The sequence below is a fragment of the Salarias fasciatus genome, chromosome 6 (assembly GCF_902148845.1).
Source record: "Salarias fasciatus chromosome 6, fSalaFa1.1, whole genome shotgun sequence".
Classification (NCBI taxonomy): Eukaryota; Metazoa; Chordata; class Actinopteri; order Blenniiformes; family Blenniidae; genus Salarias; species Salarias fasciatus.
This window is the reverse complement of record NC_043750.1, coordinates 26,609,660-26,635,491: the sequence shown is the minus strand read 5'-3', so window position 1 is coordinate 26,635,491 and position 25,832 is coordinate 26,609,660. Positions and strand designations below refer to the sequence as shown.

Below are 25,832 nucleotides of genomic sequence, written 5' to 3'. Positions count from 1 at the left end.
AATTTTGTTGCTTCTGAGCCAAGTGGTTTTGTTTTCCTCTGTCACATCTAAGAAAGGTAAAAGGAATCAGAACATTTTCTTTGTTTTTATTGGGGTTTTTTTTTGGTTTGTGTATGTTATTAAGTTGCAATTATTTGAGTTGAATCGATGTCTTTAGTTTGCTTGCATGTTTGCTCAAACATGTTTGCTCATTACTTTACACTATGGTGTGTACAGCTTCCTTAGTTTATATCATGGTCAAGAATCGTGGAACATGAAGTCGCATATCTGACTCACGACAAAATATGGTTTCTTTTATATTTATTTAACAGAAAAAAATGTTGGTTTTTCTTCTTACACTGAGTTTGCAATTGAAATATCTGTTCATTCAACAGTGTGCGGCCGACCTCCTGTCACTGAAGGGATTGACGAAACAACCCTAAAACGTGTCTATGAGGTTGGAGAAGAACTGACCCTCACATGTGAGCAAGGGTACCTGCCTTCAATGCCAACGCCGGGGAGAATAACCTGCACCGCCACAGGAGAATGGACGCCGTCAAACCTGGCATGTTCCCGTAAGTCAGCGTCTGTGGGTCTGTGATTGGGATGCACACATATGAACAACAAAACAAGTCACAATGTTCAAGTGGGTAATCTGCAGAAGAAACAAGTGCTTTAGACTCATAACTCTACTTTTTTTTTTCTCTGTAGCCAAGATGTGCCCGATCCCCCGGCCTCTGCAGCCTCTGGCGAGGGGCAGAACAGAGGCTCCATACAAGAGCGTGCTGAATTTCACATGTGACGACGGGTAAAGCGGGATGACAGTCAAATGCACTTGCAGACTGGGCTCAATGTTAACAGAAAGTGACTTAAATCTGACAAATATGCAAATTCTCGTTTTTTAGGTATGTAATGATAGGAGCCAATGAAAGCAGGTGTTTGCATGACGGTTCGTGGAGCAGTCAGCCTCCTCTGTGCAAAGGTACTGTGGAAAAAAAACGTCAGGGACACAAGAGACTCCATCTGTGTGCAGCCAAGCTGAAAATGAACACTCAGTGCTGAAGAAAAATGTTTTTGTTTTCATCTGAAAGCAATTTGATATATTGGCTTCTTTATTTCATTGTGCTTGTATAGTATATAGTACTACTGTGAGTACTGTGACTTTTTAGGGACAAGTGAGAGGGAATTGTTTTTATTCTTCCTCACTCCTTTTAGAATTCACTCTGTGAAGTAATAATGGCTTCACTTTGTATTGATTCATATGGTTTTTGAATAAACTTTCCAAGAGGTTTGTCTAAAATAGGATTCAGAACTAAAAAAAATCTTCTATGAATTCTTCTGTCTCTTTATGTAATTAGAAACAGACTTCGTGATAATGAGATCAGGTCTGTAACTTAAAGACTTCCAGTACTTCTAATTTGTCTTTATATCCAAAAACACTATGACTTTAGTTAAAAAAAAAAAAAAAAAAATCAGCTGCCTACATTTTCCTTGGCTTTTGAAGATTAGGTTGTAACATTTCTTGAAGACCTGCCTGATATGTTTTGGGTCATTTTGCTTTTTCACAGCACCACTTAAGAGCTTTTGTGTGATTGTTTCTCTGATTGTTTCTCTGATTGTAGCTGTGAACTGTCCCCTCCCCACGCCTCCAAGAGATGGTAAGATTGTTCACGATAGGCCGGTCAGCGGGTCGAACACCATTTATGGTCAGACCTGGACGTATGAGTGCAATTCGCCTAAAGCACCAAGCCATGAGAGAGGATCCTGCATGGCTGATGGGACTGTGACTGAGCCACCTGAGTGTCGAGGTACACACACACACACGCACACACACACAATATCTGCCTTGTGGCTTAAACATAAAGCTATGATAAGTACAGTAGGTATTGTGAATAAGTAAAACTGTTTAATTCCTTTTGGCTGTCCGTTTCCAGATGTGAGCTGCACCATCCCGACCAACATAAAGAATGGCTTCATCACCTTTGCTGTAATGAGGCCGCACGGCTACAAGGAGAAGGTGAAATATGCCTGCAATGAACACTACACTCTGGTCGGAGAGCCTGAGATACAGTGCCAAAACACTGGAAACTGGTCCTCCAAGCCTGTCTGCAAGGGTGAGTCATTAGGAGATAAGATCTCCTCCAAGCTGAGATGTCTGTTTAAATTATATTATTGTGAAAGATCCGGGATTGGGTTTCAGAAGTCTGCCTGCAAAGCAACCTTAAGCTGATATTTTTAGAATGTTTCTGCACATGCATAGGCAGAAGTTCCTTGGCTCTGAAAGAAATGAGAAGAAAACGCATCCTTCAGCAAATGCGTTTGTACAAATGTGGGAGAAGAATGTCTAATTAGAGTCAAACCGGGACTGATTGGAGTACCCACACACCAGATTTGCACTGTCTGTTGGAAAATGCTATATTTACTGTGCTTCTCCACCCAGCTCCCTGCACAGTTGGCATCAAAAGAGGACGTATCTTCTACAATGCCAGAAAGATCTGGATCTCAGACCTGAAGCCAAATCGGATTCTCCACGGAGAACACGTTGCCTTCTACTGTCTGAACAGAGCCGAGCGGTGCGGCTACCCCGTGGCCACCACCTGCAATGATGGAAACCTCCCCATCCCCGAGTGCTTTGTGGGTGAGTTCCTGCCAGTTTCATGAAAATCTGTTTCAAGCCACTACAGACAAAAAGGATCTGTGTAACTCTCCTACCTCGGGTATCCTAATTAAATGTGAAATGTTTTCTTAAAATTTAGGAAAGAATTGAATAATCAAGTTTTTGAGGATATTTTTATATTAAATTTGTTTATGTTTTTATGTACTTTATCATTTAATCGAGCCAGAACTAACTTGGAGCCATACAGTGTTGTATTTGATAAAACTGTAAAATATGTAATTTATTACAGCTGTCAGAAATGCATGTGGTGTCAGAAGTTTTAAGATTACAGTAACATATCTGCCTCCTTCTCTTTTTCATATAGAACCGGGGAAAGTGGAGTACAACTTAAGGTCGAAGAATCTTCCATCAGAGATCACGATGTGTACGTCTCTCCCTCCTGCAAGTCCAGCAAACACAACGAGACCCGCATAACTTCTGAGTGAATCATAAGATGAAATATCACAAACCAAAGTTTTTTTATCTTGTTGCTTTGATGGTCTTTGCTTACATTGCATTTTTTGCCTGACAATAAAAAAAAAAAAGATACTTCAGATGAAAATAAAACTGTGATTGTTAATGAAAGATTTCGTAATCTGACTGTGAAAGCTAATAAACCTCAAAATACCTTGTCAACGCCCTGCATATGTTACACATAAAAGGTTTATCTAAAAAGAGACAAGACTCATTAAAGTGTCGTTTACAAAATCTACAGAGAAATGGCTCATTGTCTCCTCCAAAGGTATTTACTCCCAGAAATAATTTGTCCCTGCACAAAAACATGATATTTTCCATTGAAAATGAGCAATTTTTAATTATTAAAAATAATTATCTGGATTTTCTACTTTAGATAATGTGGGTCCTTTCTTATGGCCTGCCGTCTCTGGCTGTCTTCTTGTTCATTTCTTCTCCAAATATGAATAACATACAGTACTGTCAGAGCTCTTTCTGTGTCTCCATGCTGTTGTCTGATCAGTGTAATATGTTTCATCTGTCTGTCTATATAAACCCTCTAGTGATGCAATTTCCCCCCCCGATTTATAAACATTTATTTATGTCTTTAGAGCATTAATGTATCGATAACAGGTTTGTTTTGCTGATAATCTACCCATTTATCTATTGAACCACTTTATCTGCTGCGGGATTCTGGAGCTGATCCCAGCAGACTACAGGTGAAAGCAGGAACATCCTGTCACAGAGCAAACACACAGAGACATTCACAAACAATCACATTCATCACATTTAAGGAATCCAATTACGCTCAAATGCTTTTCAGCTGTGAGAGGAAACTGGAGTGTTTATGTGCATGTGTGGTATTCGTGGTTTTATACACTGCACGCAGCTTTAGAGATACGATGTTTATCTATGAACTGTGAGTAGAACTGTTTATATCCATTCATTCATTTATTCATTCATTCATATATCGTATATTTATTTATTTATGTAAATATCATTATGATCTATAGTATATGTAAAAATATATCCCCATCAGCTGCAAACAAGTCAAATAAAGACATATTTAATGACTGGAAAGACAAAACCGGTATAGGCAGAAGCTCCAAAAAGGTTACATCAAGGAGACATAAAGCTGATTGAAGACATACAGTGGAGACCAGTATGTCTACTTATGCTGATCTAGCATCGTTTTAGGAAAACCTTTAATTCAGCAGTTCTATTCAAACACTGAATGGGGTTAGGTGAGGGACTGGGACTCCACTGAATTCAGAGATGTGCATGCTACCAGAAGGGCCGCTGCCACCCCAAGGTGAGTTGCTTCTTCATTTCAATCTATTTTGATGTGAACATTAAGCTCTTCCTCGAGGACACACTATTTCCTGTCTTCTATAAACATTTGCTGTGAAAGAAGTAACACCTGAAATATTAGTAGACTATTAGGAGGCTGTTTGTCTCAGAATTATTTTATTTTGTTTGGAGAGTTCTCTGTTAGAGGTGATCATCCTCTCAGCAAGATGCTCCTTTAATGGCCGCACATAGCATGCCATGAGCGATAATGGCGCGGATGGATTGTAATATCATCCTATCTCATTACCAGAGTAAAATTTGCCACTTGTGCATGCTTTCATCTTGAAAATGGCTTCTTGGTTTCTTCAAAATACTTGCAGAATGTGTAAAGAGAACAAGTGGGAGGCAGAAATCCACATTCTGTTGTCCTTTAACGTTGTAGCAACAAGGGAAAGTCCACTTTTACTTCCAGTAAGGGGTCACATGGATTACAACATATCTTGGCAAATAGAGGGCAAATGAAAACAAAGATACGCAGTAAGGAGTCACTACATGCCGTTCACATCTTTCTTTTTTACTTTCAGAGAAACACGGACTGCGGGACCAAAGAGGAGTAAAAATCAGCTTTTGAAGACGAGGCCAAGCTAAAGAAGGAGGAAACTACTTCAATTTTCTTCAAAAGATGGACCGCATGCTGGCTTTCTTCCTCTGTCCAGTTGTGTTTGTTACCGCTGTGATTGCCCAAGAGCACAATGGTAATATCACTGTCTTTTATTTGATACATAGTGTGCTCTCAGCTGCATCTATTAGTTTATTTCAGTGTCTTTAATGCTATAACAACATGTAAAATCTGCATGTTTGTTCATACTTTAGTGGTTGAGTTTATTTTTTGTGTACAGTGGTAGAAGGCTAATGATTAAATTAGGTCTTCGAAATAGTTTGTTTATTATGTTGCTCTTTAAGCATGTGTCCACAGCTGGAACAGTTTGATTTTATCGGTTTGAATATTCAGTTCCTTGAGGGTAAAAAAAAACAAAATTACTAACATGTATTCCTTCACTTTTGTGACTTTATGTGACATGACTTTAAAAAGAAAAAACAGGATGCAAACATTTTATGTGACTGAAGACCTGATGAAGCTTTCTTTTCCCAGTCTGTGTCAGGCCTGAGCTGAGTCCCACCTTTGAGATGGCTGGACTCCAGAGGTACTTTAACCCCGGCGCAGAGCTGTCGCTGTCCTGTAAACAGGGATACTCTCCAGTCTCAGGTCCTCGCAAGATCGTCTGTGGCGCCAGTGGAGAATGGACCAAAACCAGATTGATGTGCATACGTGGGTTTTCATCATCTAGTTACCTATCTACCTGCCTACATCCCCTCTTCCTTTCTTGATTCAACTTTTTTTTTAACAACAATGTCAAATATTTCTTTTCTCCTACTTGTGAATTACACTTTAACTCGAAACAACAAACATATGTGTGGGATTGGATAAATCACATTAAATCCTGATTATATGATGCTCACAAAGGATGTACTGACTACTGCATTAAACTTTTATTTTTGTATCCCTCATTGAAAGAGCTGAATCGTCTCCTTCTATCGTATTCTTTCTTGCAGCAAAGCGATGTCCCAATCCAGAGCCACTGTCCAACGGAGAAATGTACTACGAGGATACTGTGTACCAGAGTATCATCAACTTTACCTGCAGTGAAGGGTGAAGTAATCTGATCTCATCTTATTTTAATTTCGTATAAGACATGAAAATATATCAGGAATGTAGGAATGTGCTGCACGGTTTTAAGAGATTCACTGACATGCTTGAAAGGTTGATGCTGTATTTATTTCTTCGGCTCACTTTTATTCTTTTATCATGCACCGCTATATCTCAATCAGTCAATAAATCAATCAATGAAACTTTATGAATTGAGGACAAAAAGTCAACACAACGTGCTTTACAGTGTAATCGGTAACCCCCAGGTCAAGCAACATCTAACTTTATCTGCATTTTAAGCAGAAATGAATAAGTTGCTCTCCTCTGGACAGGTATGTATTGACTGGATCCAGTTTTGCTGTCTGTCAAGCCAATGGGACGTGGAGCACATCCGTCCCAGAATGCACACGTATGTACTCCACTTTGACCCTGCACTCAATAGAGACGTTGAAACAAGCTAAAATCACACATAAGCAATCACCTAATTTGTCTGTAAATCTGGACAAAAAAAAAAGATTCCAAATACATTAAAAAGGACTCTTTCGATAGAAAAAAACGTGGGAATAACCGTGTGGCCTCTCCTCTGTTGTTCCAGCTGTGACCTGTGGTCTTGCCCCAATCCCACAGTTTGGAATGATCGTTTATGACACGATGGTCAGAGGAAACACCACCGATTACGGCGTCACCGGCACATACAAGTGTCTTCCTCCATACGTTCTCATCGGAGACCCGAGAGCAGAGTGCACCGCCGACGGCACCTGGACGAAGACGCCTGCGTGTCGAGGTATGACGGCAGTGTCAGGCTGGCAGTATTTAGATGGCAGCTTTACAGAAAAGTCACAAATGTTTTCATTTTGCAAGATTTTTACTTGTGACAGTTTTGATAAAACTGAGTCATGATTCTCATCTGAGAAAAGTGACCTTTTTTCATCTTCTTTACGGCTTTATGTAGCATCATGCCCCAGCTGGTTGGAACAGGACATTATCACACTGTGGGAAGTTTATAGTCACCGATTGGCCTCTAACGCACTTTTTTCTCTTTATACTGGGAGACATGCATACTAGCCACCATAAAACCCCTGCAACCCTTAAACTTATCTCATGGTTTGCCGTTTTTAGTTTGAAAGTGAGAAATCCATTTGTCCTTAATCTAACTCAACAACATCCAAAAGTTTTATTGCATAAAACAACTTTTTTTTTTTTTGGCCGTATGTGACTCTACTGAAAACTCTACTATATGAACTTAAACTCACTGAAACAGATAGTGTAAAAATACATATTATCTTTTCATTCAGGCCAAATGTGACTGGTGAAGAAAAAATGAACATTAATCTTCTGCTATACAAAGTACAATTAAGATCATTTTGACTAACTGTAAATGGAGAAACATCCTTCTGAGTACATACAAATCCTGATCCAACTGATTGTGCAAATCTTTACAATTTTACAATCAATAAATAAATTTATATACAAAGAGGCAATCACTCACCCCTTAGAGTTTCACATGCCTTAACTTTACCAGGAAGAAGTGACTCATTTTCCAAATTAGATTTGCAGATAGTTCCATCCTATTCCAGTGAATAACAGTTATCCTGGTGTGTTCAACAAGCCATCAGAGATTCTTATTTTAAATGTTGATTATTCAGAGTCAGCGTGTTATGGAAATGCTTTGGATTATAAAGGGAAGATGTGAGAAATCATCTGCAGGCACTGGTAGAGGTCAAAAGGATCTGGGCCTGAAGAGAGACCCTGATTCTCTTGATCTGAGGCAACAGTGCAAACAAACAAACAAACAAACAAACAAAAATCCTTTAAAAGGCCACAGTTATTGAAAGCAATCTAGCATTTTATCAGAGCTCTTTAATTACGGTAAAACAGCGAATTTCTGAAAATGTAAATACACATTGATAATGAGCTTAGCTACATTTTCGCGAAACTCCATAAGATACATTGAATTGTTCTTTTACAGTTGTGACCTGCCCACAGCCGGAGAGCATTGCAAGAGGCTACATGTCAAACAGCGATCCGAGGCAGTATGACTACATGGAGACTGTCAAATATGGCTGCGTGGGAGATTATGTTCTGGAAGGAAGTATCGAGATTGTTTGCCGGCAGGATGGGACTTGGTCAGAAAAGCCGTCATGCATGGGTAAGACTGGAACCAACACCACGGTCTTTTTACACTCACATGTAGTGTGCTTCTAAAAGAACTGAAACAAACTGCAGAAAACCTTTTTTTATGTTATTCTCTGTTATTAACATTTACTCAGGCATCACTTTATGATTCATTTTAATGATTTTTTTCTTTACCTTTTATGATGTCCATGTCATCAGGATACTATCAGCGATGCTCTTGAGTGTTGATCCATATTATTTTTATACTTTTGAAAAACATAATTTCACGAAGAATGATACAATATTCAAACTAATGAAATTCTGCGTGTTCATTTTCAAACTTTAAACCTTTACAGGTGACAAATTCAATGACAATTTAATTATGTGCTGTGTGAAATGAGTTTATTGATTTATTTTCTATATTCCTTTTCACCCATGAGATCACGGCAAAATGCACCAGAATAGATGTTTGTTTTATTTTTCTGTACGGCAACAATATTGCACATTATAGTGTGGATGCTAAGTTTGAGATGAATTGTTCTTCTACTCGTTCCCAGCTCCTTGCAAGGTTGGCATAAAGAGGGGAAGGATATTATACAAGGGGCAAAAAATCTGGATTGAAGACTTTAAGCCCAACAAAATCCTCCACAAAGAGATCGTCTCCGTTTACTGCAAAAACGTTGCCAGCAACTGTGGGTATGCTATATCAACCCAGTGCATCAATGGAAGACTCCTCGTCCCTGAATGCTATCAAGGTAAGCAGTATTTCATTTTAAAAAGCTGAAAAACTGAAAGTTGCCTCACGATAAGCACCACAGCACAGTTCCCACTTGTCTGCATCATTCGTTTGCATCCAAGGTGGCATTTGAAAACCATGGCAGGCGTCAAAGTCTTGCTTGCACACCCTTCATAGCACAACAGATCCACTCTTGAAGTGTATTTATCCTGAACTTCAGCAAAAAGGAAGTATTTTTTGCGATGGGGGATAACTGAAGAATACAAACAAGTCCAACAGGAAAGAAAGCAAAATAGTTCCAGTGAAAAGTAAAAAATGAACAACTTTGACCCCAGAAGCTTCCAAAGCAAGAGTAAATACTTCATCTACTATTTAGGAGTTACACTGTTTAGGGTTATTGTATTTCTGCCCTGTGTAAAATGTTTTGTTTCTCTGTGTCTCTTTGCAGAACCCAGCGGCACTGACTATAACCTCTATTCCAGCTCACTTCCTTCAGAAATCAGACAGTGCTGAAGCAGCCACAGATCCCATCTATCGTGACGTTTAAGCACTGCATGCATGGAGCAGTTTTTGGTGTATTATTTGATTAGAATACAAAAAATAAAAACAATATAACTCAAGGTGATTTTTTTTTTTTTTTTTGTATATACAAATGCTGTTGTCTAATGTTCAATTCAGAGTCTCAGACAGTCAGTCTGAGAATTTTACTAAAATGTTGAAACCACTTAAAGACATATAATACTCTGTTATTTGGAAATTGATTTTAATGTTTATTTGGTCATTTTCTCTTGACGCGAAGTCACCCATATTGGACCAGATTGGATGGGCCAACTTTGGCACGTGAACCATATGTTTGCCACCACTGATGTTTAGTGGCTTATCAATGGTCTTAGGAATAAAGGACAGTTTCTGTGTCTTCTAAGTGAATGATTGCCTTATTCAGTCAAATGCTGAACAGCTTGTGTCTAAAGCATTTCAAGCAATATGGTCGCATGTCACTATGAATGGAATTCTCAAGTGTTTCGGTCTTTGAGGAGCACAATATATTACTGACTGTTTTACGAACTTCAATTAAAAGTAAATCAAAACAATCAACACCCAGACCATCAGGAGGATTAGAGGATGGCACGTAAAATGAAGATTAAGTGTTCTCAACAGTTGTTCGGCAGCACATCTAGTAAGATGTGAATCATTTTAAAACCAGTTCACACAGCCCACACACAACAGGGCATTCATGTGAGCGGAGAAAAGGCATTTTGATCTCCTCTTCCATTGGAAGCCCCCAAATGCCCCATCCAATGCAGTCTGGTCTAATGAGGTTATGATTTTTAGGTAAAAAAAATACAGATATATATACTCCAGACAGGGCAATCTGAATAAATTTCACAAGAAGTGGCAACCATTTCTTGACTTTTATGTCAATATTTAAGCTTAAGTCCACCTTACAGCACTAACTGGTTGATTTGTTGTCTACCTCTCACTGTATCACTCACAAAATGTCTGTCAGATTTTGTGGGTTTTCTCACTCCATCAGCATGACATTCAGTTCTGCTGGAATAGAATTCACCTGCGTGCACATCCAACTCCTGCTGAATAAAAGGCATTAACTTTATTACTGTAAGTTGGAGGAAAAAAAGTCACACATTAAATGGCTAACTTACTGAATTCAATCTAACATGGAATCCTTAATTTATACATGCTGATATTTTTCCTGGTATCCTGGAGTCACTGTGTGGTTGATAAAAAAATCAAATGTAATTTACTTCTCTTTTGGAGGATCTGTATTCCTCTCAAATTGCTCTTAGTGTCAGACTGATAGGTTTTCCTAATTGATATCAATTTAATGTGCCTAATAGATGAAACATTTTCCTCCTATCTTTTGTTTGTCTTTGTCTTGTATTACATTTTGTTGCTTTTGAAATCTTTAATCAGTTTGGCCTGTGTTAAACGTAATTTGAAAAAGAGAAGATGGTTGTGAACTTGCACACAAGACAGAACACTGGATTGAAAAACAGAGAAAATCAAATGAAAATGTTTTGTGAGTCTTCTTAGAACGTTCATATGGAATATTTCAATACAGAGGTGAAGGTTTATGTTTTGTTTTTCCTCCGCGTCGTGGCTTTAAGAAGCGGCTGTCTCGTGCTTCCGGTTGGCCGCTGTCTGTTCTCGCGAGATGTGACGAGTTCCACCTTCTTCTCGTCCAGCATGGCGGCGCTGTATGAGGGATACACGTTGTGCGGACTGGTTCAAGATCAAAATGTGTCACACTCTGGCATTCAGGGGATAGAAGAGGAGAGGGACAGCGACCATGTCCTGGTCACGCACTCGGACAGATGCGTGACTTTGTACAAGGTAACGCTACAAAGATCATCTCCTCTGCCCAGCGCGAGCCGCTCCACTCGTGTTAGCATCCTCGGCTCGTGATGGTTGAACCTTCACGCTGGACACAAACAGACGCTTCTGTGGTACCTCTCCTCGAAAATCAAGAGCAGCTGTGCCGCATTCGGTTGAATTCCTGTTTAGCTTGACCACTCAGACACTCTGCATTTAGCTAACAACACTCATCACAACACCCGAATGTCTGGAAATGAACTCATGCATTAAAATCTCTGTATCTTTTGCCATCATACGTTTCCTATTTCATTCCTTGGAGCTATGACTTAACTTCCATGTGTCATGAAGTCCTTCCTTTAGGTTAGATTAAAAACTGGTAGATAGAACAGTTTCTTTGAAGGGGACATGTTAATATTATTTGGTTCAATCTTGTGCACGCCAATCTGTAGAATGAGTGTGACATGTAAAGCGCACCAGTTATGTGTTTAATTGTGATATGGGTTTTTGCAGTTTACAACAAACTGCATTTTTTTTGTGATCAGAGAGACTTTTTCCACAGAAGAAGCTGTAAGAGATTTGCATAATAAGCCTTGTTAAGGTTGGATGCAGTAAACAGCAGTTTTGATGTATTGAGCCTGGATTTATGTGGTTGTAATTTGTGGTGAAAAGATGACTTGAAATCAGCAGGTGAAATTCAGTCGTTTTACTTCATGATCGCAGGCAAAGTTTAGATGGTGTTGGACTCAAATAGAAACAAAAGAGCCTCACAATGCACCCATGTTTGCAATTTGTATTTTCTCAAGGGTGCTGTCTTTATCCAATTAGCTTGTCTTCGTTGCTTTCTGTGTCCATTAAAAACTAGACAGATTGTATCACAACAAACTCTGAAACTTGCTCGAAATAGCCACGTTAGTGTATGTGTGATACAACATGGCCAAAATGTTATGTTTTTGTATTTTGAGAAGATTTAGCTGAGAAACAAAAGCAGGGTCTGATTACTGTGGGGCAGCGTAAAGGCTTTGACAGTTCTACGAGTCAGAAATCACCTTTATTTATTATTCTTCCTTCTTGCGTTCTTACAGGTGTCAGACCAGAAGCGACTCAGCAGCTGGACAGTGAAACAGGGACAAACTCTCACCTGCTCAGCAGTCTTCAACTCACAGAGTCGAGAATATGTGGTGGTCTCGGACAGCAAGGTAGCCTTTCCCCATAGCGTGGTGTCTTGTCTTGTCTCAATCGTCACTTATACTTCAGTTATACCGTTTCGTTCAATTATGTGTTCCATATACTTCAGATATACTTTTTTTCTTGCATTCTAATCACTTTGTTTTTTTCCAAGGTTGTCAGAATTTGGAAGGAAGAAGACATACTTTTGGACAAAGCCTTCAAAGCTACTGTGAGTGTGAAATGAAATAATTTGTTTCTTCAGCTGGAGGAACAACTACATCAAATCTTTTGTGTATTGTAAAGTGTTATGCATCTAGTCAATGTGAGCAAATCAATTCTTCTTCTAAAATGGATTTAGTTTGATCCTGAAGAAGAAAGTGGAGACGTTTTATTGTTATGGGAGTATAACTGAACTCGTCGTTCTCTCTTGTGTCCATGTTTTCTCTCCAGGTGTCTTCAGACATGTGGAAGGTTCACTGTGTTGCAGGACACGAGCCGGTGGTCTTGTTCCAGAGAGGAGCAGTGAGGCTGCTGGACTCTCTGCTTTCTGCTCCCCAGCAACCCATAGAAGAAGTCTTGGCTCAAGAAGAAACTATTAGGTTGATATTTCAAAGCAAATATTCCGTTTTTATTAAAATAACAGAGTTGCTGGTTTCCTGATGTATTTTCCTCCTTGTCTTCAGATGGAGCACCAATATTGTGGCAGAGACACAGCAGTGTGTCATTTTCACAACTGAACAGGTAAATTATGATTTGATTAATTTTAGGTGTATCATACATTGTTTTCAGTGGACAGGTTTGAATTGTTTTAGTTATTCTTAATTTTATATAATGGTTTTTGTGCGTGTGTTCTGAATGTCTGTCCACAGAAAGGCGAACATTTCCTCTACCTGCAGAAACTGAACCCAAACTCTCTCCTGAGGTACCGGCTGGAGAGAGAGGAGCCGGGACTCTCCCCACTCAGCTTCTCCGCCTCCTGCAGGGATAGACACATATGCCTGCTTTACCTCTGTAAGCCTGAATGTCCCATGGAAATCCCCACTGTGTCAGGATGTTACCACCCTGTGTAAATGCATTGAGAGCACCGAGGCTCAATACAAATAACTTAACAAATTTAAATAAAATAATAAAAATCCTACTTACTAATTGTGTTTTTATCCATTTCTTTCTGCCGTTCAGACCCTAACGGTCACGTGTACCAGAGTGTCGTCGCTGTGCGGAGCCTTGGATCTGAAGATGGAGCCCAGGCTCTCCCACTTCCCCGGACCCTGCTGCTGGCTCTTCCAGTCGGCGAGGGTCTGCTGGAGGCAGCGTCCGCTCTGGTCCTCGATGAAGCCCATGCCGCTGTTGTGGGGGTGCCACACCCCTCTGCTGGAGCCGGCAAAGGTCAGGGTTTTAAGATTACAGCTGGAAGGGTCACTTTTCATGTCTGTATGAGGAACTCACTGCTCACTGTTGTTACTGCCTCTGTCTTTATGTGTGGACGTCTAAGGAAATGACTGCCGAAGCACTGCGCCGCCAATGTGTATATTTCAGAAAAAAAAGCAATAGGGAGAATATACAAAGGATGCACAAACCAGCAGTTTATAAAACCAGACACCTTCACATATATGGATTTAGTTCAGTTCAAAGCAGAAAGACTCGTTAAAAGCATCCAAACAATGTTAAAGGAAATATAAGGCGACTGAGAGAATCAAAACTGGACAAAACACAATGAAAACAATGTGCATTTCAGTCTGCAGTACTTCATAACCTCAAAAGGATTCTAAAATTCACCCCACAAACATATCATTTTACTATTTAACCATTCATATTTTATGTTTTTCCATTTTCTTTCATTTTGCATACAGAGATTAAAAACAGTATATATCAAATGTCTGTGCTGCCTGTCTTGATTTACCACAAATATTTGTTGGTATTTCACGTGCATTATGTTTCAGTAATACTGCAAATAATGACAGTCGGACAAGTAGATATCCCTTGGTTTAATATCAAAGTGCTTCTATTTAATAATTAATTAGAAATATTGAAAGTCTAAATTGAATTCAGTTTGTGGTTTTTACATTTTCTACTGTTACTTGATAACAGGACTTGTTTTTCTTCCAAACACTTTTTGAAAGTGAGAATTTAGATAAATGCCAGACTAAAAGTTTTGTATTTTGCTGCATTATTTTTTTTATTGGTGAGGTTTCTTCTTTTAATAAACGTAGGAAAAATGTAAATATTGCATTCCTGTGGTCACTTAATAACTCATGCTGTCTTGTTCCTGTTCTTATATTTCAGATTTTCTCTGCATCTGGAATACCAATTTTCAGACACTGCAAGCAGGAAAAGAGATGGCGGGTAAAATCTTTGGGCAGGTATGTATATACATTATGTACTGAAGCCAATAAACTTCTGGCTGTTGTGTTTCGGTGTTGGTGTTTACTGATTGGCAAATGAAACCAATTGCATAGAATTTTCTGAAGCTTTGTTGCAGACAGGTGTTGGCCTCTGGCTTCAGATGAACGCATTCACACCAAGGTTCCCTGTCCTTCCAGCTGCTGGGTGCTGACGGAGGACTGTATGACTTTGGTAGATCATTGTGTCTGCTCTCCACTGTGATGGGGCTCACTGTCCCTCCTCACAACTTAACAGCAGTTTACACTCCTGAAACAGAAAAGATTACACACGGGTCTGTATTCACCTGTTTCATTGTACCATTAACAGTATTTCTTGTCTCTTTTTCTTCTGATGCAGCTTTGGAGTTTCTCCAACAAGCTCTTTATTCCACATGGGAAAACGCTCTCTGTTATACCATTCGAATGCCCCAAGTCTTCCCTCGCTTCAGCCCTGGGCAAGCTGAAACAGGCCAAAACTGAAGGTAAACAAACACGGCTTTCCTCCCATTGCCATGATGATTACTGCATGCCTCACTCTGTCGCGCTTTTCTTTAATTGCTGCAGAGTCTCAGTCTCCAGCCTGCGTGCCCTCGTGGAATAACATCCTGCACGGAGACAAAGCTCAGCCCTCGAGAGTGGAGACCAGGAAGGTGGTATGTTCCATGACCTCCTTTGTAGAACTAGTGAACAGTATTTGGCATATAAATTAAGTGGTCTCCGATTAAATTGATTTGTTTCATCCTGTTCCACACAGAGAGTAACCAGAAGGACACAATTGACGACGATTTTAACAATTGATCAAATACTGGAGCTCATTAAAGTAAGTCTTTTGGGATGTTTTTTGCATGGCTCTCAAGCAAATTAATATTATTCCGTGGTAGAGCAATAAAATGTTTTCTTGTGTTCATGCAGACGGCGCCGGCAGAGGAGGTCCAGCGGGAGGTGGAGGGGCTGCTGTCCAGGTCAGACCTCCCGGACCTGCAGCCCTCAGTGGGGCAGCTGGCGGCCGTCCTTGTGTCCCGGAGCCTGGCCGATCCGGCCTTCTACTCCCACAGCACCCTGGCTCAGCTCGTGCACACTCGATGTCTGTGCCACAGGTCAGTAAGGCCAAGCCATGGAATTGTGGTGTGTGTTTTTTTTTTTTTGTTTCTTTCTGTCTCTCTTGTGTAATAAAGAAATGAAACACTAATTGTTAACCGCCCACAGTCTGTGATACAATGTGGAAAAAACAAACTGAATGATCTCTCCTGCATTTCTGCGTCTCAGTGACGTCAGTCTGGCTGCATCGTGCTGATTGTAATCACAGAACGTTGTCTCTTTCCACAGTGTTTGTCCTGACCTTGTCCTCTTGGCACTTGAGAGGAAGGATTACTTTCTGTGTCAGCTCTGCTTGCAGTTCTTCCCCGACATCCCTGAAGCCGTCACCTGTGCTTGCCTCAAGGCCTTCATCAGGTGAAAAAAGGAAAAATAGACCGAATAATCGGCGTTGAATGTCTTCTCTGAGCCTTTTTATTGCAGGCCTCACATGCATATTTCTGTAACATAACGTAGATGTCTTCGGATTTGATAATAATTTTATAGAACATGATGCTGCAGTGGCCTGATCATGTTATTTTTGACCTGACTTAAAACGGCTCAGTTGTATTCTCACTTCTCTCGCAGTGTGCCAGATGTTGATGTAGAGAAGATGAACCTGGAGCCTGAGAGCATCTCTTTCATGGAGACTTTAATCTCAAGACAGCACGAGCAGTCCGGCTTGCAGAATGGTTTCAGCCCCAAATCCATGGAGGAGGATCAGTCGGACACCGTCAGTGACCAGCAAAGCACAGCAGAGGAGGAGAAGAAGAAGAAGAAGGCGGCTGCTCCACCGGGGCACGTTTGTCCGGTGGGATTACAGAAGGCTGTCCTGCTGTATCCTTCATGTGAACAGCCACTCTCTCATTTACTGTTTTCAGTAGCTTGTCTTAATTTGTATATTTTGATCCTGCTTTCTGTGCCTCAAGCGTTTCTAGAATTTGTTTCCAATAATATCTCACGATCACGCTTAACGGTGTGATCATCCAGAAATCTGTAAAACTGGTATGTACCAAGATTTGACTTTGCATAAAAAGAGGTTTATGAAATCTTAACTCAGGCTGCACAGAAATGAGGTCCTGCAGACGGCGTACAGCGACACATTCATCCTCCCTCATCTGAAAGAGCTTTCTTCTCAACATGTCGTCGTGAGTAAAATCCACCTACTCTGCTGTTTCTATATAACAATCCACCACAGACTGGATTCTTTGCTCTGAACACTGAGCAGCTGTCATATTCCTCTTTCAGCTTTTCCTCCGATATCTGCAATTCCTCTACCTAAGATATTCCCAAGCTCCTGTCTCACAAATGGAAGGACAGAGATCACCCAGTCTGACTCAGGTTGGTAACACGAACAATCTGGATTGCAATACTAAGCTACGTAAGGTCAGAACATGTGTGTTTCATTTGTTGATTCATTTTTCTGTAATTACTATTTTGAACATTGTCATCGTGGAGGATGGAGTCATGGGATTGCCTCTGGTTGCAGAGTCTCATCTTGTCAGACTGAACTTCCTTGCCTTTTGTGCATAGTTTAGAAATGAGTCAGAACATTATGATACATGGTTAAAAACAATGTTGTAAAGCCATAACTCTTGTTATCACTGTTTGATTGTAGGTCATGGACTGGATGTGCCTGCTGTTGGACGCCCATTTCACAGTGCTGGTGATGACTCCAGACGCCAAAGGCTTACTGCTGGACCTCCACACTTTCGTTAAGTCTCAGGTAACCAGCTCAAACAGTAATCAGTCTTGAGTGTTTAGAAATGTTGTACTTGTTTTCAAATGGCAGATTAAGGAAAGTGTCTGCTCGCTCCTGCTGCTTCCAGAACAAACGCCTCCGTTTTAAAGCCTTCATTGTGATGTGCGTTCTCAGGTGAAACTGGTGTCTGAACTGGGGAAGATCGAGGGCAGCCTCCAGGAGCTCAGTAAGATGAAAGAGAAGAAGGACGTTGGACAATACTCAATTGAAGTCATTGAGCTGTTTTAAAATGTGTATACAATCCTTTTAATAATTATTTGAGAATGTTTTCCTTCCAGCGTATCTTGAGGGGAAACTCTTCATGTCAAGGTTTTCATACTGTACCAGCTGTTAAAGTGCATTTTGGCACAGATGACAGCAACCATAAGTTTACCTGTAACTAAAGAGACTAAGATGATGTAACTTACAGTGTTATACAGGTCTCTGAACTGTGTGGTTGAACTTGTTAAAGCTGGTGAAATGTTGACCATCCATTAAATATGGTTTGCATGTCTACTTGACAGTCTGCTCTTAAAGTCAGCAAGGAATTTCTCAGATGCATAAAGAAGCCCATGTCATGTGTGGCTGCTTATATTAAGACAACTGTTTTAAATTTTTTGAATGCGTTCTCTGTATGTGTCCAAACGGAATATTTCTAAGTCTGTCAGTTGTAACTTTTGTTTTTGTTTTTCCCCCACATGAAATCCTATTTTGTTGAATATAAATATATAACATTGGGAAAAAAATGCCTTGTTGATTTTATTTTATTTTTTCATTTTCATTGAAATGTTATGACTATTCCTGCAGTCACAATTATCCCAGGCTTGTTGTCATAAATAGGAACGTAAATCCAATAAAAAAGCTATCACCTTTTGTCATTTACACACAATATTGGACTATAACTACAACTTTATATTAAGCTCAAATAGTTTGGGATATTTTTATTGCATAAAATGTCTCTTTTTTTAATAACCTCAGTCTACATAGTGAAACACATTTTTCTTTCTTTTTAAAGCCCCAAAGAATTGTTTATTGTAGTTCACAATTCCAGTAACACTTAATGCTTAATGCAATCATTATTATTTTTAGAACAGCTTACCTCAGATCACTGAAAATGTTCATGTGCTGAGTCAAAATCAAAGCAATAATCCATGTATTATTAGCTTATAATGAGGAGATTGATACTCAGAAGCTTTTTTGGTTCTATCACAACTTTTGTAGGAAAGGATTTAATTTTCTTGTGGTTTTTGGATACAAAGCCCACCTGCTATCAGTCTGTGATAGTCTTAATTTTCGTTCTTTTCTGAAGACATTTTTAATCTCATGTCTTTGTTTTTTCAAACACGAAATTGAAACCATGATCTAGCAATTTGTGGTTATATTAATTTCTTCTTTTATTAAAATATTCTAAAACTGTATCCCTGATTGGCTCCCTTGCCCCTCCCAGGACTTGTGGAGACCATGTTGGGACGTGTCCAAATGTATTTGGACCTGCTGCCACGATTGCCTCAATATTTAGGGCTTGTTAAAGATAGATAGTCCGATTAACAGTTTTATTCCTTCCTTTGAAGCTGTGATAGGGTTAGTTAGGACTTGTTTTAAATAATTTAGTAGATCAACTGCTTCAAGGTAAGTGAGAATAAATTATTTTCTAATTTTTCCAACAAGAAGTTCGGTGGAAGGTTGGGGTCAACAACACAATTCCTCACATTATGACAAGAGCATAGGACTTCATCAAGACTTAATTTTAAGTTTTTGTGAAGGTCGAGTTCATTTTGATTTTTAATTGCGGGTGTTCGATGCAATAGCAACCAGCTAGCCTCGTGTCGTTGCACGTGGTAAGAATGGCTGTAATCCTCTCCATCAGCACGAGGCACTGGCCTGTTTCTGACATCCGACATCTCCTTTGTTGTCATTAGAAAATATGGAAAAAGTGGTGTAGTATGCATTCTGGCTCGCTATGTAAGAATGCCGTCCATTTTCAAGCAACAGGGAAGTTCACGAACGAGTCGGACATGTGAGCGGCTCTTTTAATTGAACCACTTTCTGCAGCCTGATGAGTCTGGTGTTTCGGGTCAATTGGTTTCCCTGTTAACTTGTGACCAAGTTCCTTTCACTTCTTTTATTTTCTTTTTTCAGTTGTAATATTTAAAAAACTGACAGAAGTCCACGTTGGACTTTTTGTAAGTCTTAGTTTAATGTGCTGTTACTAGCAGCATTAACAGCAAATGCTAAACTTGAAAACTGCAATAAAGTGGAAAGTGCAGCATTTGGATGCACACTTCTGGAGATGACAGCCAAATAGAACACAGTGCAATATTTATTGAAAAAAAAAACAAAAAACAACAACATATTTTTCAAGTCCTGGTCAATGAACAAGTTACACTGCCATATGATGATAATGTCAGATGTCAGAAAACTACTAACTCTGGAAATAATGAAGGTAAAATAATAATCTGTCAGTCTCTTGTAGAGATCATGCGATTTTCGCGAACGAGCCAGTCTTTTGAATGGCTTGTCAAGATCAGGCCCCCACTTCAAAAGAGCTATAAATTGTATCTGGAGAAGCCAGGTTAGACTTGTAGAGTTTCCACGTGCCTTGTACGTGTGTGGATTTTCCAATTCTTCCCAAAGGTTGGATAATGCAGTGTAGAGTATGGCTGTATTTATTTTATTTTTAATTTTGATTTTGATTGTTTAGTTTTAGTTATCTGTCTTCTTAAAAGAGCTTTACAAATAAAGGTCAGTAGATTAAAAAGACATGTCATCCAGTATGATTCAGACAGTGATTTAAGTCATGAATGAATGAAAGGTTCTTCTAAAATGGGTGAAAAATGAAAAGGAGTCGTTGTCGGCAGGATTCGAACCTGCGCGGGGAGACCCCAATGGATTTCTAGTCCATCGCCTTAACCACTCGGCCACGACAACCATGAAATGTACTATTATGATGCAACAAATTGTATGTACTGAGACTGTGGACACACGCATACTTGTTATTTGTTATGAATCTGTCGTTTTCTGCTTTAAAACCAGCTTTTTACTCGGACTCCTGCTTTGAGGTGCAGTGTAACCTTTAAAAAAAAAAAAATTCTGAAAAATGAAATCAATGGATCGCGCGTGAGAGCGAACACGCAGCGAACGAATCAAACTTCCGAATTCCACGTCGAAAGCACCGTTCATTCAGCCGCGCTGAACGGCCCACCAGCAACGTAAACTAAGGCGCCAGATCGTTCTGTTAAAGTTATAAATTTTAATGTTTCCTAAATTTGCGTATTTGTAAGAACTTTTAACGGAGGCGCCGCGCTTTCAGACGCCTTATCTTCTCGCCTCGCTTTGCTGCTGTGGCGACAGCGACAGGCCGACGGCGTCGTTCGCCGTTCCACCGCGTGTTTTCGGTCCGCCTGCGACTGAAAGTGTTCAACGGGACCGGCGGACAACAGCGGAGACGTGCCTGCGGACCGCGTTTGCACGGATAAGTGATTTTATGAAGTAGCATGCAATTGCGTCTATTGTAGAATAGTAAGTCACGTGATGTGACATCCACTCGATTTACGAGCGTCAAGTTAGACAATAATCACCTCACATCCGGATGCATTAAAATGCTTACTCTAACGTCGATTTAAGTGAGTTTGTATAAAAAGTACAAACGCTGTGATTTATACTAATTGTTCGTTTCCCAACAAGGGGCCTTTGATATTTTTCATCAAAGAATTCGTATTCAATTGTTGCTGTTGTAATCATGTGATATTACTGTGGTAAAATCAATAGTAATTCTGTATTAAAAAAAAGTGGAGACATATTTGTGTTTTCAATATCATTGCAATTAATAAAAAAATCAATAACGCTTTCATTCAGAACATAAGAACTTTGCTTCAATCATTCTGTAAAAAAGAGAAATAACAATTTGTGATTATAAGAAAATGTGATTATCGGGGCTTGAAGTGGCAACCAGCAGCTTCTCTGAAACAGAACACTGCAGCTCAAAAACATGAATAAGGAATAATATATAATTTGGTTATCAACACCTATACAAAACAATACATGTAGGAAATAAATTAGGCTTGTCTGAAACAAGTACGTGATATACTGTTCAGTTTGTTTATTACACATTATTTAAAAAAGGTTAGATCAGGTAGTTTATTAAATATATTTCATGTTAATGAACAGTGATAACTACACACTGAACATGATCGAATGAATAAATGTGAGGTAATGACTTCCTTCAAGCTTTATTATTTTACCACAGCTCCGAGTGTGATGATGAACATGAAGATTTCTTTGCTAAAGCAATGTCCACAATAAATATACACACATTCAGCACATCACAGACAAGTCAAACATGTACTGTGAAACATCTGTTGCCATATTGCACTATTCTTTGTTATATTACACTATTTATGTTTGTTACATTTTGTTAATTTGCACTGTGAGGATCAACTGTCTAATCATTGCATATGGTTTAATGATAATAAAGACTTCTATTATATTTAAATGACAAAAAAGAATAACTCTATTTTTATACCACTATACATTTATGGATATAATGACTGACAGTGACAATCTGTTTGTTGATTTCATTTCAGCATTTAAAACCATCATTTCCCATCATCTGGGAAGCAAACTGGAACTCCTGGGCCTCAACACCGCCTTGTGCAGCTGGATCCTGGACTCTCCGACAGGCTCTTATCCCTGAATGTGGGGAAGAACACCTCGTTGAGTCCCTGCTTTCCTCAGGGATGGCAGGGAACATTATCAGGACTTCTCTTCATTCCATCAAGGACACGGGTGCCAAATGTCACCTGTTGTAAGTGAAAAATATCAGAGATTGCACACATTCATATTGCATATGAATATGCTGGCCTCTGGCAGGTAATACCACAGTCTGAGAGGTGTAGAGCACCTTCAGGCTTTACAACAGCTTTGTATCTGAAGTCAAAAGACTTCTGAACTGCAAATGGTCTGTAGTCTGGTGTCAGGTTTGAGGAAAATTCAGGGTGATAATTTTATACAATAATCAATTGCAATAATTTCAGTGTAATAATCCATTGCAGTATTCCTAAGTGTTGTCACTGTTTATTTCTATACTTTTTCCTATTTGTTTTTAGACACGTTGATATATTTTGCAAGATGTAATTCATGTGTGAACCTGTGATGTGTACTTTGAATGACAATAAAGTTATAACTGAGTCACAGATGTTTAAATTGTATAAGCGGTGTATATTTATTTTCATTTTGTCATAGATAATGAATGAATCTGGCATTTAAATAGTTATTAAGCTGTAGATACTCTTATTTCCTCTCAGCAGTTTTAGATTTTGGAACACTGCAGCCCGATTAGTTCCTTTTTATTGTCCTGACCAACAAATTGTATATTATGTCCTGTTTTCACATGTTTTATTGTTATGCATATTTTTGTTGACAATTCTTTCTTGCAGTTCTTTAATTTTCATGGTACAAGTGCTCAAAGGAAGATTTTTTTTCCATTTCAATTTCTCCTGATTATTTTTTTTTTAATATTATGCAAAATTACTGTTTTGTTTTTTTGTCGACTGAGGAGAACTTTATTAGCATGTCACTTTTCCCAGGCGCTCTTCGTCTGGAGCAGCTTTTACTTTGGGGCGGCGCGCGGAGCTTCCAGGCCGCTCGCGGCTGCCTGCGCGCGGCTTGACGCAGCTCAGCGGCCTGCTGTGTTTTCAACGGAGGGAGAGTCGAGAAGAAAAATGGCGTCTGCAGGCGACCCAGAGCGGGACACCGGCCATTCAGTTTGAGCTTTCCGCTCTGAAATTGAGACCGGGGCTTGGTGGGGACCAGTCGGGATCCGTCGCCAGATCGGTTGGGGTTGAACAACCCCGTTTTTCTCCGGTGTGCGTGGCTCAACCAACCACCGAGATTGAAGCGGAACAGTCGCGGCTCTCTCCTGCAATGAGGGGGAGACGAGGAAGGCCGCCCAAACAAGCAGCCGCGATACGGGAGGGTTCGCCCGGGCCAGTCCGCGGCTCTCGGGGCGGCAGGAGTAGAGGGATGCGTGGCCGGGGGAGAGCCCGAGCACGGGGTCGGGGACGCGGGGTGAGCGGGGACGTTTGCGGCCCTGGCTCCCCGGAGGTGGACGCGGAAAGAGAGAACTTTAATTCGTCCAGGGGCCGCAGGAAAGTTGGAGGCTCCGTCGCGGCGGTGGCTGCGGCGGCGGCGGCATCGCGGGGCAGAGGAGGCAGAGGTAGAGGCAGGGGGGTGAGAGGCGGCCGCGGCGCTAGAGGCGGAGGGAGGCGGCCTCAAACCAAGATAGTCTACGACGATAACAGCGACGAGGAGGAGGATAATTTCAGCTACCGGTCGGACGAAGACGAAGACGAACTCCTGAACGACAACCCTTCGTCGGATCTTGAAGAAGAGGAGGAGGAGGCCTTGGGAACAGATTCGGACTATCTGGAGGAACTACCGGAGGATGGTGGCGGCGGCGGCGGTGATGATGATGATGATGCCAGCTACTGTACAGAGAGTAGTTTTAGGAGCCACAGCACGCTCGGCAGCACCCCAGGTACGTCCGTGTGCATGTGCACGCACTTTGAGCGCCACATGCCTGCACTGCTCTGATTGTGGATTTTATTTTGAGCTCTGTGCAGAAAGCAAGCCGCATTGTTCAAAATGGAGCTTGCAGTGAGAAACAGGCCTTTGTTTACCGTGTGCTCCGCTGGCTCGCGGCTTCGCTCCACGCTGCAGCCGGCTCTCGTGTTTTTACACTTTTGTCGGATCAGCACATTTCTGTTGACATTTTGTTATCAAGACTTCTTTTGTGCTTTTTTAAAAAAAAAATTTTTTCGCCTGACTTTTTTCGCGCGTGTCTTCCACACAGGATACAGGAGTTGTTTGCTACTTTGTATCATTTTCATTCATTCATATATATACATTGTTTCTGTTTATACGCAGTAATTTAAGCTCGAGTGATTCACACTACAAGTTGTTTGTAAACATTGTAACTAATTAGAGATTATCTGATTAGGGTGCTATTTATTCTGAAACTGCAGCACCCAAATTAAAAAAAAATAATCACCACATAAATAAAATCAATCAGCTGTCATTTATAGAGGAAAATAATAAGATTTCTAAAGCTTTGCAGCTCGATTGTTTGATTTTATCCCAGTTTCATTATGTTACTAAATGAAATTGACAGGGTGCTTTTTGAGCGCACTTTTTGCACTTGTTGCAAACAACCCATTGCGTTGAGCCCCGTTACCATAGCAACCACTGCATGTTTATCAGGTGTGGAAATTAAGCCCATCTTGTTTCCACTTGTTGACAATCAGATTAGTAATTTAAAAATAAATGTCATGACCTTACGTGTTCTGTAATGCAGTGACGCAGTGTGGTAAATGGACGTAAATCCAACTGCATTTAAAATGCACTGAGAATTAATCCATTTGTTTGCTCTGGAATGAATTTTAATAGTTCTGACAGGGAAGGGACATTTATTTGCTGTTTCTCTTACATAAAGTCTGCCATTTTTATTTGCGGGAAGCAGTTTCATTAAGCAAAACTAATATTGCAAATACTTTTTTAATTACTGAATTCAGTTGTTTCAATAAGACCCCTGCAAGTGGCAAATAAATTCAAGAAAACTCTAAGACATTTTGAACAATGCTGTTTCCAGCTTTGTAGCAGCAGTTTGGGGAGGGCTCCCACACAGGAGGATCCATAAAGACATGGTTTGTTAAGTTCCCTCTGGTAGAACTCCTCTGCCTTGCACAGAGCCCTGACCTCAGCCTCGTCAAACACCTTTCAGATGAACTGGAACGGAAATTGTGAGCTGGGCTTTCTCCTCCAACATCATTGCCTGACCTCATAAATGGTCTACAGAGTGGAATATTTAGTCTTGCTTAGAATCTTTTGCTAGAACTATGAAAGGGGTCCAGCTCGGTATAACAGACAGGCGTCTGGACACGTTTGTCTTGACATGCAGAAATGGACACTTTATGTACTTCATCTGTGTCGCTTCACCACACTCTGGTCAAGCTTAGATGCAGTTGAAGTAGCCCAGGGATTACACACATACCTCAGTTGTCTACTTTTGTGAAAGATGTGTGAACCTCGCTACATTGTGCAGCCAAGTGTGAGTCGTCTCTCAGAAGACCAACGACAGACGTTATGATGCTTTCACTGCCACTGCCATGCTTTTTCTGTTTGATGCTTAATGGCCCTTATAG

General features: G+C 40.3%; 4 protein-coding genes and 1 non-coding gene across 9 annotated transcripts in view; 4 read left to right on the top strand and 1 right to left on the bottom strand.

Annotated features, from left to right (window-relative positions):
• The first annotated feature begins 408 nt into the window (after positions 1-408).
• Positions 409-24,628, top strand: LOC115390705 (beta-2-glycoprotein 1-like). The gene is made up of 9 exons (XM_030094683.1): positions 409-554; positions 691-787; positions 885-961; positions 1,602-1,787; positions 1,914-2,093; positions 2,420-2,617; positions 2,961-3,077; positions 13,846-13,853; positions 24,619-24,628. Exons 1-7 carry the CDS (start codon positions 485-487, stop codon positions 3,068-3,070), a joined length of 918 nt encoding a protein of 305 aa, XP_029950543.1. The 5' UTR covers positions 409-484; the 3' UTR covers positions 3,071-3,077; positions 13,846-13,853; positions 24,619-24,628.
• LOC115390702 (beta-2-glycoprotein 1-like) lies at positions 5,061-9,819 on the top strand. Its single transcript, XM_030094677.1, has 8 exons — positions 5,061-5,133; positions 5,532-5,708; positions 5,993-6,089; positions 6,419-6,495; positions 6,682-6,870; positions 8,056-8,235; positions 8,759-8,956; positions 9,386-9,819. The coding sequence occupies exons 1-8, from the start codon at positions 5,061-5,063 to the stop codon at positions 9,448-9,450; spliced, it is 1,056 nt and encodes a 351-aa protein (XP_029950537.1). The 3' UTR covers positions 9,451-9,819.
• nol11 (nucleolar protein 11) lies at positions 11,135-18,378 on the top strand. The gene is made up of 18 exons (XM_030094642.1): positions 11,135-11,289; positions 12,354-12,467; positions 12,611-12,667; positions 12,889-13,037; positions 13,122-13,179; positions 13,308-13,449; positions 13,618-13,824; positions 14,722-14,798; positions 15,178-15,301; positions 15,384-15,472; positions 15,574-15,639; positions 15,732-15,916; positions 16,146-16,271; positions 16,482-16,730; positions 16,963-17,041; positions 17,142-17,234; positions 17,512-17,619; positions 17,770-18,378. Exons 1-18 carry the CDS (start codon positions 11,143-11,145, stop codon positions 17,881-17,883), a joined length of 2,184 nt encoding a protein of 727 aa, XP_029950502.1. The 5' UTR covers positions 11,135-11,142; the 3' UTR covers positions 17,884-18,378.
• Positions 20,481-20,562, bottom strand: trnas-aga (transfer RNA serine (anticodon AGA)). Its single transcript has one exon. It is a non-coding gene; the product is annotated as a tRNA-Ser (tRNA).
• LOC115390677 (nucleosome-remodeling factor subunit BPTF) overlaps positions 23,326-25,832 on the top strand; it is a 44,393-nt gene continuing 41,886 nt past the window's right edge. For all 5 annotated transcript variants that reach the window (XM_030094615.1, XM_030094620.1, XM_030094619.1 and 2 more), the window contains exon 1: positions 23,326-24,169. In XM_030094615.1, coding sequence (XP_029950475.1) covers positions 23,557-24,169 — 613 coding nt within the window. In that variant the 5' untranslated portion in view covers positions 23,326-23,556. The remainder of the gene's footprint in view (positions 24,170-25,832) is intronic.